The sequence below is a fragment of the Phytophthora cinnamomi genome (genome assembly GCF_018691715.1).
Source record: "Phytophthora cinnamomi strain GKB4 chromosome Unknown Contig46, whole genome shotgun sequence".
NCBI lineage: Eukaryota > Oomycota > Peronosporomycetes > Peronosporales > Peronosporaceae > Phytophthora > Phytophthora cinnamomi.
In genome coordinates, this window is record NW_027150979.1 from 197,065 (window position 1) to 211,103 (window position 14,039).

The following is a 14,039-nucleotide window of genomic DNA, read 5'->3' on the forward strand; positions in this document are numbered from 1 at the left end:
TATGCTACTTACTCGTGTACGAACTGATGTCAGCTACACAAATCCCATACTGACGAGCGAGAATGGCCGAGGAGGAGCCGCAGGAGTGGGCGGCGCAGGCCGAGGGCTTCAAGGCGGAGGGCAACCGCCTGCTGGCCGCCAAGCAGTTCGCGCAGGCAGCGGACATGTACTCGCGCGCGCTGGAGCTGGACCCGGACAACGCCGTGTACTACAGCAACCGCTCGGCGGCCTTCCTGGCCATGGGCGACGCGCGCGGCAAGGCGCTGAAGGACGCGGAGAAGTGCATCGAGCTCAAGCCTGATTGGTGGAAGGGCTACAGCCGCAAGGGAGCGGCCGAGCATGCGCTGCTGCGCTTCGACGCGGCGCGCGCCACGTACAACGAGGGGCTCAAGCTGGACCCTGACAACGCGTCGCTGCTGCGCGCGGCGGAGGAGGCGTACGCGGCTGGCCAGGAGCACAGCCGGCAGCTGAGAGAGCAGGCCAAGGAGCAGGAGAGGCTCAGGAAGGAAGCCGAGGTGCGGCAGGCCGCGAAGGAAGAAGAGGAGAGGAAGAAGCAGCTGGAGCTGGAGGAGAAGAAGAAGAACGAGCCCAAGGACGACGACGCGCTGCTGGCCGAGTTCATGTCGGAGGTGCAGGAGCTGGAGGAGAGCGCCAACTGCGTCAAGAAGGACGCGGAGCAGGAGCAGAAGAAGAAGGACAAGCCGCCCGTGGATTTCGGCACGGTGGACGGACAGATTGCGCGACTGCTGCAGCCGCACTTCAAGTGGATCAACCTGAACCCGTTTAAAGTGCTCATGCTGGACGTGGACGCGACCGAAGAAGACATGAAGCAGCACTACCGCAAGGTGGGCGACTCGTAGTCTATCATTTCATCGCTTCGGAAGGTTATTTGACGGCTGGTGGAATCGTTTTCGTGCAGATTTCCACGATGGTGCATCCGGACAAGTGCCGCAACCCCAAAGCTCGCGAGGCTTTTGAAGGTACGCCCAGATTCATGCTATTGTTCAGGCAAAGAGGCTAACGTGCTGAATTATTGTGCTTGTTGCGCTCGTGCAGAGACGAAAAAGGCGTACAATCTCATCACGCAAGAAGACCGGCGCAAGACGATCATTCGCACGATTGAAAATGCGACGGAGGAGGTTGAAAAGGAACGCCGCCAAAAGATCAAGAAGGGGGTTAAGGAGAGCGAACTTGGCGACCTGAACGAGGCAGTAGAAAAGGCCGTGATGCGAGCATTCGCCGAGATCGAAAACAGGCGCCTGAACATTGAAAAGCGTGAGGCGGCTCAGCGGCGGCGCGAGGCAGAACAGGAAGAAAAGGAGCAAGCAAAGGTCGTGAACATGTTCAAGCGTGAACGCTCGTGGGCTGAAACAGATCGTCGAGAGCAGCGAGTTGGCAACTGGCGATCGTTCCAGAAGGACGGAAAGCGAAGGAAGGAAATGGATGCCCAGGGATGGAGAGAAGAAAAGCGGGTACGTGACGTTGCTTTGTTCTGCATTGCATTGCATTAATTAGACTGTTTAGCTTTCTAACTAGCGGATCTACTTATTGTACGGAACAAACAGGACGAGAAGAAATTCGGAGAGGCAGACAATGACGCTTACAAGCGAGGGTGGAAATAATTTAGAGGCTCACGTAGCATTTCTGCCTTGTGCAACTTGTGACATCTAGGCTCTAGTACGGATCGATCTCCATCATGTGGTCGTCTTGACTTCCATTGCCTCCTGGGTATTGCTGCTGCGGAGGAAACATCCCTGGCTGATGTACCTGAGCTGCCATATACTGCTGTTGTTGTTGCTGTTGCTGAAATGCATACTGCGCTTTTTGCTGCATCTCGACAAGGAATGCGTCAAGGTGTCCGACAGCTTGCTGTCGGCTGGCTTCTGGGCTGCACAGTCGTTCACGCCAAAAGGTTAGCAGAACATGCACCGATCATTCGCAGACGATCTACGTACCCATAGATCGAGAGAGTAAGCACATTCGAAATTGGCCTAACTGATGGAGCTTCTAACGCCGCGTGGGACGGCAGCACGATGTATGTCCCCGTGTACTCCTGGAACTTCTCCATAGTTTCACCGCCTTCACCGTGCAGCATCGGCAACAGCTCCCTTGGTACCTTGTAGTACGTCACCTCCGAAAGATCAATGTTCTTGCTCCGCTTGTTGCCTGCATTGTCGACGACCATGCCATCGTCATTATCGTCGTCGTTACCGTCGCGTTCGTCATTCTCATCGTCCGACAGTGTTTTTTGCAGGCTCGAGCTTGTCAATGAAGAGCTGCTTTTCGATGCTGTCAAGGCCGGCGTAGCTGTAGGTAACACAGTCGTCACTGATGGCTGAAAAGCGAACACGCGCTCCATTGCGCGCGGGTTCGGCATGAACTCTTTCCCGACGAACGTGAAGTCAATGCAGTGCGAGCGCACCCACGTGCTCGTCAGCCTCTTTCCGTGAAACGATCGCTACATCAACACACCATAACAGCCACATCAGCATGTACAGCACCAAGCAAATAGCCAGCATCGAGTCAGCAGAGCTCACCTTGTTCGACACGTGGTCCCGGAACATGTCGTTCGTGACGATGAACCCGTCGTACTTGACGGCGTAGTCGATCACGTAGAAGTCGTCGTGCGCCTGCGACGGCGTGAGGATCACGTGGTCCTTCTGCACCAGCTCGTTCAGCAACGCCCAGTCGTCCGTCTCCATGGCCCCGTTCTCTCTGGGGGCAGCGCTGCCGGGCGAGGGCTTCACATTTAGCCAGAAGTTGGGCGCGAAGGCCACGCACTTGACGGGGTAACGGCCTGACGCAGGCCCCAGCGACCGGAAGTACTGAATCGCAGCCGCGAGTTTGGGGATGTGGACCTTCCCGTCCTTCTGGCACGACACGTTGGCGCCGTCGATCACCACAACGCACTCTCTGCAGACAAAACCGCACGACGCCAGTTAGCACCGAGTGGCGGCGAGGAAGAGGCTGCTACAACCTCAATACTGCGCGGATGCAAGCAAGAGAGGTCGCATCGGGAGCGCAAGCCTTCCATCTACTGGGGTAAAGCAGTAGCAGCGTCGCTACATTGACCCGGAGTGATATACACGCATGCACTACGCAGGCCACGTACTCGCCCATGTTCACCGATACGATAGCTGTCAGCTTCAGAATTTGAATGCCATACTGAGGAGGTCCAATCACTGATTGGTTAAAATCCTTCTGTCTCTTTTCAACCAATCCCTGTGCTTACTGTTATAAATGTAGCCAAGTCCATTCCGCGCAATAATGGCTACCACGCGCGTGGCCCATGTGAGCTTCGCGCCGGGCGCGACGCACCTGAAGCTGCAGCTGCGGCTGCAGGACGACCGCAAGAGCTTCTTCCGCCTGAGCTCCGAGAAGCTGGAGCGCGTGCGCTACCGTCTGCAGCTGCTGGCGGCTGCTACGTCGCCCCCAGCCAACTCTACCGCGACTTCCAAGGCCAAGAAGAAGCACCGGAAGAAGCTCAAGAACGGCGTCGCGGGCGGCGTCGCGCCCTCCGTTGCCGTCAAGTTCCTGGACGCCGACGGCCAGGAGATCAACGCCAAGACGGCCACGGTGGGCGACGCGCTGATGCGCACGCGCAGCCTGCAGGTCGGCGCCGAGAGCTTCGTGGTGCTGCACAACCAGCCGCTCGTCACGGGCCTCAAGGTGCTGGAGCCCGTGATGGCCGGAATACCATTGGCTCCGCTGCCGGAGACGGAGTTCTGCTCCGCCGACGAGTGCTCGTGGCGCTGGTTCCGTCTCGAGCCAGGGCAGGAGAGCAGCAGTGAGAGTCCAGGCACAATGGTGGGCCTCGAGAGGAGATACACTCCGACCCAGACAGAGCTGGGCTGCAGGTTCTACGTGGAGTGCCACGCACCGGTCATGAACTCGGAGTTGGCACAGGACAGCAAGGCCGAGACGACCACCACGCCGGTGCTGGCTGGACCGAATCGAGACGTGTTCAAGGAGAGGAGAAGAATGGGAGCCACGAGCGCTGCGGAGAGGTACCCGGACGCGGCGGAGGCCTTCCGAGTCATGAGCTACAACGTGCTGTACGACGGCTACGCGACGACGGACCATGCCAAGAAGAACTTGTTCCCGTACGTCGAGGCTAGCGTCATCAAGGAGACCCGCCGGATCCAACTCATTCTCCAGGAGATCGAGGAAAACAACAGCGACATCGTCTGTCTGCAGGAAATGGGTGAGCATTTGTACCAAAAGTTTTTCGAGCCCATGATGACATCGCTCGGCTACCATGGATTCTACTCGGGGAAAACGGGAACGACGAATGAAGGCTGCGCCACATTCGTGAGGGTGGCTCGATTCGAGGTGGTAGATGAGGAAACGTTGAACCTCGCGGTGACGGTCAAACACTCGACAAATCCAGCAGCTCAGAGCCTTCTGCAAGACTTCCCAGAAATCGCGAAGGCTGTCAACCGGATCCCGTCTATCGCCCAACTACTCGTCTTGCGCTCTAAGCTAGACCCGTCGAGGAGTATTATTCTGTCGAATACGCATCTCTTCTACCGCGGAGACGCACATTTGGTTCGATTACTCCAAGGCGTCGCTGTTGTTGATAGCGTGGGCCGACGAAGAGCCGAGACTGGCTTTGAAAATGCGGCCGTCGTAATGTGCGGAGACTGGAACGCTCACCCCAGGGCAGCGCTGGTTGCTTTTCTTCTGGACGGTCAAATAGATTCAAGTCACCGACACTGGCAACAAGCTCCAGCATTTCGGTGGAACCTTAAAGGCGATGGAAACGACGATGTTACGCACACCAGTTTTGTCCGTCCAAATCGCTTTGAGCATGCTCTCCAGTTAGTGAGTGCGTGTGGAATCCCAGCATTCACGAACTATGTGACGAGCTTCGTAGACACGCTAGACTATATCATGGTTGGGTCGAAGACGCTGCAGGTCCGTGATGTGTTCCCATTTTTCACCGAGGAGGAAGTGACTCACGAGGTTGCGCTACCATCGTCTACGTTTCCATCCGACCATGTATCTCTCGTGTGCGACTTGACCTGGTGAGCGGAAAGGTTATCCCATTGATAGAACGACCGAGTACTGCAATGATGCCCATGTTACTACCACCGATTCCAACTATGCCTACGCTGTTGTTTGACCGTTGGAGCATCTAATTGAGGACATGCCTAGACGCCTGAATATGACTATTTTTGCGAGTCAAACCTTGCGCTCCGCTCGACTTCATTCCGTAGTGTGCAGATCAATATGGGTGTGATGAAGAAGGCCCCGCTTCTGGGTTCCTCTGCCTCTGTAGGGGGGAGTGGTCAGTCGATGATCGAGGGAGATCGCAATCTGCTAAGCCACTACGGTGATACTTCGGAAAGACAATCCCCTGGACTACCAGTGGCGGTGAGGAAGTCTGCTGCTCTTCGACGAAATCTTGTTGCGCGTGGACTAGCGAGACAATATGGAGACCTGAAAGTACGCGAGGAAAGCTTCAAGACTCAAGTGCCAAGGTATCAACGCCAGCAGAAGATCTTGGAGAACTACCAGCGGCACCAAGCCCAGCGTAAGACAAGCGATGAAAACTTAGCGGGGAGTTCAGAGCGTCGTGAAGATTGTGATGGTGATCACGAGCTCAATGAGAATGTGGTTCTGGTGATTCCGCAGCGTACGAACTCGGCTCCCCTCAAGTCATCAAATCGCCCAAGACGTCACATGTCTCCTGTTGTACCACCGAAGGGGGCAACGAGCTTTCTACGCAATGCAAGCATGCGTCAGCTTCGTGAAAATCAGGATGAAGTAATTGAAACCTCCTACGATGGTATGCCAAGACCAGACAAAGATGCTGGATATCCCGGCCTAAAGCATTCTCCAAGTGAGTCAGACATCCCTCGTGCTCAGCTGCGGCCTGTGCCTCGTCCATCGTCCAGTAAAACACAACGGGGTAACACTCAAACGCTCAACAAAACCTTACCTGTTGGGCCAGCACCGTGGCTTTCAAGTGCACAGAAATCATCACGGATTGTTCTACGTGAGTTGGGGATTACTAAAGATATCATGATGCGCGAACAACTAGTTCGTCAGTTAAAACAAGAGTTGCCGCTCATCGACACCCTTGCTCAAGATTTTCTGAAATCTCAAGACGATCACAAACAGGCACAAGCGGCTTTGGAGGCGACTATGGCAATGTCTCCGTCACGTATGAAGAAGACGGGGTCGTTGATTGGTCTTACCATTCCTACACCTACACGAGCGGAGTCGGATCAAGCTGTCACAGAAGCACAGCTAGCGGTAACCGAGTCAAAAGCTCGGCTAGCCGAACTCACGAAGAGAATGAACCATCACGTTCACCACGCTGGACTGCTAATCAGCGGTTTACAACAAACTACTTTAAGTATCGTGGAAGGGGTTTTAGACTGGCGGCAAATGCGCCAGCGACGTCGACAGATGAGTAACTTCCAGCGGCTTTTTCGCTTCCCGTGGAAAAGGCAAAAGATCCCCAACTACTTATTACATGTGGACGAAGACTTGCGCACGATTTTTCCTTCGGTGGCGTTGGAGTTGCTTATCGGCCCAAAGGCAACGTACAATCCGTTGTTGTTATCGCGGACGATTCTGCAATCACTCGAGACCTCGTCATCCGGAAAAACATTTTTAACGGAAAGAGATTGCAGCGGAACGAATAGCTCCGTACGCACTTCGTCTGCTTCACACGGACGAAGGAAAGAGTGTGGCATCAGCTCGATGGGCTTGAAGAGGTTGCAAGCAGCGCTTGGCATCTCGACTAAATCTCCTAATAACTCGCCTACCAAACCGAACATTTCTGCGATCGATCTCGATCGCCTAGGACTGTGCATCGAGGCAATTTACCAGGAGAGCAAACTTGAAGCACTGGAGCGACAAAGGTGCGGCAAGGAGGAAGACCGACTTCAGACCACTTACGATCCCTTCGCGACAATCAAATCCGCTGGAGGTGTTGAAGAAGCATTGAGTAACATGATGGTGCTGCGGTCCCCCAACGCCCAGCTACTCGGCGAGCAGCTTCGTATTCGTCAGGAGGACACTACTCGTGTTACTGTATTAGCCTCTGGTAACCAACCTGGTCAAGAAAATATGCCGACAGAAGTTCTTCGTATCAACCCTGACCGCCTACGAGAGTTTTTGGAGAAGCGAGCAGCATTACTCGATCCCGAAGCAGACTGCGAGCTGCGCGACATCCAACGGTGGGGGGAGAAAAACAAACTGCAAGGCAAAGTTATGGTTCGTAAGAACAACGAGAAACGGATTGAGCATATCTTAGCGCGGAAGATCCAGCTCCAGTACCTTGCACACCGACATCGCAACCAGATGCAGCAGAACGTGACTCGGTTTATACGAAGTGTGCGTGTCAGTGTCGTTAACATCCAACGCATCTTCCGTGGCCATCGCGCAAAATGCGATTACCATTCGATTCGAGGTGCGTGGCTGGAGCACAAACGTCGGGCTGCTGCTGTTCGTACGATTATCAACGCGTTTCGGCGCTATCGACGTCGTCTGCGCCACCGACGCTCGATGACGGTCGAGTCCGTTGCACAGGCACAGCTAATAAATCTACTGGCAAACAAGTTGAACGAGTCAGCTGATACCCAGGACGCTGCAGAGAGATACCGCCGGGTGGGCGAAGAGCGTCGGCGTCAGCGGATTGTTTTACTGCAGAAACACAAAATGGAACAGCAGGAGATGGAGCGCAGACGAAATGTTGCTGCAGTGCGGATGCAGGCGATCGTTCGTTCACATTTGGCTCAAGGCCAAGTAAGAGTATTGAGGGAGGAGAAGATGGCGCACATGAGTGCAGTCAGCGCGATGGCCATCCAGTCGAAGATCCGCAAATTCCTGAACGTGCAGCAGGAGCGGCGACAGCGCTTCCGAAAGGATTTAGAACGGGTAAACCAGTCCGCCGTCCGTATTCAGTCGATCTACCGCGGCTACAATTCGCGAGCGAGTCTTTTGCTGCAGCTGGATGATAAAACGCGGCGGAAACTCGTCGAGACCTTCACGGCCAGTGCTCTCCACGAGCGAAATAGCGATGCCGAAGACGACGAAGATGATGAAGAAGATGCATCAGATAACGATGATGACGAAGAAGCTCTAATAGAGCACGGGAAGGTTATCGGAAGCGCTACGCAGCTCATGCCTGCAGAACTCTCTTTCGAGCCTCGCTTGCCTCCTATCGCTACATCCAGCTCTCGTCCGCCAAGTGGTAGAAGCAACCCCCACGCGTTGAACGAACCCCCACCGAGTCAAACTCACGCTCCGCCAAACCCTGTGTCGCTTCCCCCGATATGGACCCGCGACGGATCCTCAAGCTCGCTGATTTCATCGATATCTTCGACCAGCACCGGACGACGGATCTCGATGGGGATGACGCGTATCGAACTGAGGCTGAAGGAGGCCGAACTTGGCGACAACTTCGAGACCCCTCCGTCTCGACGCAACTCTTTCGTGGGAAATATGCGCCATCAGACGTGAGTCAGCAGATACGGACAAGCAAAAGGTGGGGGTACTGGAGAACGGAAGGCGTTGGGAGAAAATTGACGTTGATCCCTATTATCGAGCATACAACCTAATGGACAAGACCCGTCAAAAGTGGGCTGGCTTAGAAGAGGGCGGCAGCTACCGTGGCGCCCAGAGCCAACGCCGCGTACGTGATGGGCTCCACGCTGCCGGCGGCGCTGGACCCCGAGCCGACAGTTTTCGTGCCATTGGTGGAGGAGTCGCCAACAGTGGTGGCGTGGCCGCCGGATCCGCTGGCCGAGCTTGTCGAGCTTGTCGAGGCCGCAGTGCCTTCCGGGGTCTCACCAGTGGTATCAGTGCCAGTGGTGCCCGTCGAGTTAGTCGTGCCATCCGAAGTCACGGTTCCGGTACTACCAGAGCCTGTGCCAGCTGAGTTCACCGTGGTCGAGCCTGAGGTGGTAGCTCCTGTAGTTCCGGTCGTCGTTCCCGTAGTTCCGGTCGTCGTTCCCGTAGTTCCGGTCGTAGTTCCCGTAGTTCCGGTCGTAGTTGTAGTAGTTCTAGTGGTGGTATCAGCGAGCTGCATGGCAGCGACACCCTGGGTGGCGATGGCGGCGGCGATGAGGACGGCGGCGAAGAACTTCATCTTGAAAAGAGGGAGCGGAGGCGACTGGGGCGCTGTAGATGCGAGTACTGGAGTGCAAATGTGCGAATGAGAGGAATTAGGGCGGCCGTCGCTGGATCGGAGGCGCAAACAGCTCCACCCGGTCCGCTAGCGATAACGGACAAAAAATTCTCGACGGTTTTGCAACGATCATGAGATACATGGAAACGGCCTCCCGCAAAAATGGAGAAGTTTCGCGTTTTTGGAGCTCGTTGTTGCAGGAAGGGCACGTGCTTTCCTGACCAAAATCGTGTACGAATACAAAATTGGCGGGTGCTGCTCACAGTTCGTTGTTTTTGCCAAATATATTGTTTTCGTGGAATTTGAAGGCCAAAGTCCGTCACTGTTCTCTGTGGGAAAACCACTGCAAGCCACTGGATTAACGACAGGCTCCTTGATGTTGCCTTGTTGCACTTGCACATGCACCGTGACTTCTGCATGAAACACTTTATCACTTTCCTAAACCGAGCTGCTGAGCGATTTTCAGTGCTCATTTTGCTGAAACAACCAAGGAAACGGTTCGTCGCTCCGACGGTCTAGAGTCCAATGGTTTTGGTATCTGGCGCAGACGAGCATGAACGATCATGGGCCTCGAGATGTCAGCTCGGCGATGACGGGCAAGCGTTTTGCGCTTTTGCACGCGATAATTCTGTGGAAGGCGCAACCAAGAATACACGAGGCTAAGATTCGCCGCCATTAGCTGGTGCTGGCGTTGGACTCCAACGCCAACTTAGATGATGGCCAAGCAGGGAACGGTATCCGGCGTGCATTGAATGGTAGCACCAACATGCATGTGTATTTACATTGCTGCTGCTACTACGACGTCGAATCAAAAAAATGTGGATCTCTTATCTACTCGCAGCAGGCTAGAGGAGGGCTGCAACGGCCACAGCGATAGTGGCGGTCGAGTACAGTGCAACCGACGGGAGGCTGGTCGCTCCAGAAGACTTGGAGCTTGCCTTGGAAGCACTGGCGGAAGCGCTGGCGAGGTTGTTTTCTCCTCCGCCACTGCTGGCAGCCGAGTAGTGAGTCGGCACATTGGTCTCGATGGTAGTGTCTTCAGTTGCGGGGCCACTAGACGAGCTGGACTTGGTCCCGACAACGCTGTCGACGGTGCCGGAGGCAGAACCGACACTACCGACGGTGGCCGTGCCGGCCGACACACCTGAACCGGAAGCGGTGACGGCTTCGTTGGCATTGCCAGACTCGTGAGAAGATGATGAGGTTGACAGTGACGACGATGCGGACGCCGACAACGATGCATCCGATGAGTTATTTTCCGCAGCGACGGCAGCGATCGCGATAGCAAGCAGGATCGAGGACAGCACCTTCATCTTTTGGGGTCTTCGTTTGTGTACGGGAGGAAGCGAATTGCGAAATGAGTAGCTCTATCAGAGCGTGGCATGAGATGTCATACGAGCGACGCCTTGGACAGGCCGCTGCGGTTCAGCAGCAAAAACTGCCGACTTACGACAGGCGACGACTAAAGCGGTCGCTCCAGCAACGGCGCATGTCGTTGAGTCGAGGGGGCAGTAGGAAGCAGCTATCAGGACGCCATGAAGCAAGTGAGAGAAGGAGAGGCTTAATCCGATGCACGGGCGATCATCATTGATGAAGTCTTACGAGCTTACGACTTTGACGCATCGCGCCCAGCTAGTAGCTCCTGAACCCACCACGGCCGAGGTTCGAAAGAATGTATCGACAACAGAATTTCAATCTCTGGTGTCGAATGCGAGTCGAAGAAGTTAGAACTTGTTGTCGAGGTGGTGCTGGTGCTGAAGGCATCGATGACGCTAAAACCGCCCACTCGAAGTGTTGTCAGAGTAATGGACCCGTAGCGATAGTAGTGAAGCGCCCTATGAATTGGTTCTGCGCATTCGCTGGATGGGGCTTAATCACTTGAATTTACCACTTGCAGCACGCGATGGCAGGGTGCTATCCACATAGAGCTTAGAAAACAACGACGGTTGCCACGAATATCGATAGCACCGCCATGATGGCACGGACACGCTCGCGTTCGTCGAAGCTTGGCCGCCATTCCCACTTCTTCGATATTGTCGGCATTTTTGCTGGATGACGAATGCTGCTGTTGGTGTCGCCAGAAAACTTTATCCATCGAGTGAGCTCACACTGCGATGAATAGTTTTGTTACGCACTGCATCCTGAAAGTTCCCGTCTGAGGTGCTAGAATGGCCCCTGCTCCCGGTAGCCATTCCTCTGTCCGACGAGAAATTTCGACTGGACAAGGAGGAATAATAAACCGGTGGTTCTGGGGTCGAACTCGCCGTCGTTAGAGGTTTGGTTGAAGTCGGAACTGGGGTACTATTACTTGCTGCAGTGGATGGCGACACAGGAGCTTGCGTTGCAGCGGGGGTATCTGTATTATCTCCTGTCACCGCGTGAAATGTTGGTTTCGGAATTGGCGACGCAGAGGTCATGGGCGGAGCCGTTGTCACGTCATTCGTTGGAGCACCAGTCGATACGGGAGCCTCTGTAATCACCCACTTGTTACTAAGCGGACTGTGGGCTGCCGAGTTGCGACACCGGTTGCAGGAGTTGTTGATGCTGGTGTGGTAGCATCGTTGTTGCTAACTGTACCAGTGTTGGTCAGTACTACGGAGCTCCCCGCCATGGTATTATCGCTGTCTGTCATCAAGCGGAACGTTGGCTGCGGAGTAATAGGTCCATCGAAAACTGGGGTATCACTGGAGAGGATTGTACTGGAAGCTGTGTTTGCTGCATAAGCTCCGTTTAATGCGTCACCGGGTTGAGAACCCGAGCCAGCGGTGAGCCTGATGGCGAGACTGAACACTAAAACCGCGAAAAAATTATTTGTTTGCGCGCCGTCCTCCTACGAGCAAGTTGGTTAATGATGGCGCAAGTTTGCTTTCCTCGACAACACCACGCTGAGAAATTGGCCAGAGAGTGTTGTGAGTGCAGCAACACGCAGCGCTGAAGGGTCTCAATGAACCCAATTCTGCGATCGAGACTGAACTTGTAGTGAGATCAACCGCGTGTTTTAGGCGAGTGCTGCTAGGTTGAATTAGGCTCGCTCCCTGACTAAAAGTTCGCCTGCTATAAAAGTCGAGAGTGATTGATGTCTTGCGCAAATGAGATTGGAATTGCAGAGTGGACTTAAGCATGGTAAACCTGATGCAGTATTCACAATGAGAATCATGGGGTCTTGGTAGGGATGATACGAGTCATTTTCGAGACGGCATGGCTTGAAGCCACTAGGTGTGCACCGACAACATTTCTCTTGAAACAAGACCTGATAACTGGTGAAGTTACTTTATACCCCGTTGTTCGTTTGACTTGTTTGGCAAACGTGTTTGGCTTTGTAGCCCTTCGGAACCAGCTCCACAGGGGTTGGGACGGAAAGCAAATGAATGGAAAACGTTATCAACTCGAGAAGTATTCGTAACAACGCGAAAAGTCTACCTCTACATCAGCGTGAATGCCACGGCGACAAGAAGTACTGATGTCAATAAGCCGCGTTCAATGCGATCGCCAGCACTATTGCTTCCGGATCCATGACTGCTGGAAGAATTTTGGCTGGTGATGTTGTCGCCTTGCCCAGCGGTGGAGGAACCCTGGTTATTGTTGTTGTCGCTCTGTCCAATGCTACCAACAAGCGAGCCCGTTGAAGACTGGCCGACAGTAGACTTGTCGACATTTGTGCTCGCCTCGCTTCCAGTTAAGCTGCTGTCAGTAGATGCAGAGGATGTGTTAGTTGATGAAGATCCACCTCGAAGCGAACTGCTGCTCGAGGAGGCTGTTGCCGGTACTTCGTTAGCACGGGAGCTCGTCGTTGAGGAACTTGCAGTCGTCTGGGAGCCGTGAGTCGAAGTTGTTGTCTCTGGTTGTGCTGCAGATTTCGAAGAAGTGGACGTCGCCGCCTGAGAATTCGCCGTGGATCCTGTGGTTGAGCCTGCAATGGCACTTGTGGAAGTATCAACGGTGGCGGGATTCCCTGTTCCGGTTGGTGACGGGGATGCAGTGTTTGTTGCTGCGTTAGCGTTGTCCGAAGCTGGCACAGTCGTTGGAGACGCTAGTGCAGCAGAACCTGTCGCGGTGACAGTGGTGGTAATCGCAGTCTCACTAGCTGCTCCACCGGTGAAAGACGTCGAGGGCGTATTCGAGGTGGCACCGTTGGTGGTCTCAGATACCGCCACCGCAGCGCTGGACGGGGCATTTGTGATTGCAGGAGTGAGAGCCGTAGAAGCCGCAGTCCCCGATTCGGTAGCCCCTGAGACCATCGTTGCCGTGATGGCCGAATTCGCAGTTGATGAAGGTTGTGGACTTGGCGTTGCTACCGCCGCTGTACTGGTGGAAGGTGTCGCGGAATTGATCGACCCTGAAGTTGCGGTCGTAGCGGCATTAACTTCCGACGTAGGTGTCCCAGAGTTTATAGCGGAGTTCGTGGAGACGGTAGACCCAGTAGTGCTTGGTGGTGAGGTTGCAGTTACACCTGCTACTGTGGCCGTATTGGACGTGGGTGACGTCGAACTGCCCGTTGTCGCTGCCGACGTGCCGGAGGATGTTCCGGCAATCACGGTGGATCCGCTTGTGACAGCACTGTTACAATTTTCCAGGACAAACACTGTGTTTCCCTGAGAGTCTTGCTCGAAGTGGAGAGTAGAACATGTAACACGGGCGGGCTCTGACGTCGACGTTGAACCTGACATGGAAGCACTAGAGCCTCTAGTAGAGGCTGCGAGAAGAGTGACTAGGAACGACGTGATAATCTTCATGGTATGCCGAGGGTCGATGTCAGGTCGGTGATGATGGATGTGGCTGTCCGAAGTAAATTGAGGAATGTTGCCACTGCCTTAATGGGCATGTCCAATGGCTGTGTGACCTTCATGCTTTCCAGACGTTCAGAACGCTTGCAGCGCTCTCTTCGGTGAATCTG

The 14,039-nt window shown here is 54.6% G+C and overlaps 6 protein-coding genes across 7 annotated transcripts; 3 read left to right on the forward strand and 3 right to left on the reverse strand.

Moving 5' to 3' along the window:
• Positions 1 to 62: 62 nt before the first annotated feature.
• On the forward strand, positions 63 to 1,622 carry IUM83_12637 (putative molecular chaperone (DnaJ superfamily); the record flags this gene model as incomplete). The annotated part of the gene is made up of 4 exons (XM_067937277.1): positions 63 to 845; positions 920 to 980; positions 1,057 to 1,472; positions 1,566 to 1,622. 4 exons carry the CDS (start codon positions 63 to 65, stop codon positions 1,620 to 1,622), a joined length of 1,317 nt encoding a protein of 438 aa, XP_067790361.1.
• Positions 1,623 to 1,674: 52 nt separating this feature from the next.
• IUM83_12638 (uncharacterized protein) lies at positions 1,675 to 3,120 on the reverse strand (the record flags this gene model as incomplete). The annotated part of the gene is made up of 5 exons (XM_067937278.1): positions 1,675 to 1,888; positions 1,956 to 2,458; positions 2,538 to 2,913; positions 2,978 to 3,034; positions 3,113 to 3,120. 5 exons carry the CDS (start codon positions 3,118 to 3,120, stop codon positions 1,675 to 1,677), a joined length of 1,158 nt encoding a protein of 385 aa, XP_067790353.1.
• A 147-nt stretch (positions 3,121 to 3,267) lies between these two features.
• On the forward strand, positions 3,268 to 4,751 carry IUM83_12639 (putative 2',5'-phosphodiesterase; the record flags this gene model as incomplete). Of its 2 annotated transcripts, none has more annotated exons than XM_067937280.1 (2): positions 3,268 to 4,634; positions 4,700 to 4,751. In XM_067937280.1, 2 exons carry the CDS (start codon positions 3,268 to 3,270, stop codon positions 4,749 to 4,751), a joined length of 1,419 nt encoding a protein of 472 aa, XP_067790354.1. The 2 variants fall into 2 exon arrangements, with proteins under 2 accessions (XP_067790354.1, XP_067790355.1); XM_067937279.1 differs by lacking the exon at positions 4,700 to 4,751 and having other exon boundaries at positions 3,268 to 3,787; positions 3,858 to 3,889.
• A 2,215-nt stretch (positions 4,752 to 6,966) lies between these two features.
• Positions 6,967 to 8,478, forward strand: IUM83_12640 (IQ motif, EF-hand binding site; the record flags this gene model as incomplete). The annotated part of the gene is made up of 1 exon (XM_067937281.1): positions 6,967 to 8,478. The coding sequence occupies one exon, from the start codon at positions 6,967 to 6,969 to the stop codon at positions 8,476 to 8,478; it is 1,512 nt and encodes a 503-aa protein (XP_067790425.1).
• A 127-nt stretch (positions 8,479 to 8,605) lies between these two features.
• IUM83_12641 (uncharacterized protein) lies at positions 8,606 to 9,106 on the reverse strand (the record flags this gene model as incomplete). Its single annotated transcript, XM_067937282.1, has 1 exon — positions 8,606 to 9,106. The coding sequence occupies one exon, from the start codon at positions 9,104 to 9,106 to the stop codon at positions 8,606 to 8,608; it is 501 nt and encodes a 166-aa protein (XP_067790470.1).
• Positions 9,107 to 9,990: 884 nt separating this feature from the next.
• Positions 9,991 to 10,458, reverse strand: IUM83_12642 (uncharacterized protein; the record flags this gene model as incomplete). Its single annotated transcript, XM_067937283.1, has 1 exon — positions 9,991 to 10,458. One exon carries the CDS (start codon positions 10,456 to 10,458, stop codon positions 9,991 to 9,993), a length of 468 nt encoding a protein of 155 aa, XP_067790383.1.
• Positions 10,459 to 14,039: the final 3,581 nt, after the last annotated feature.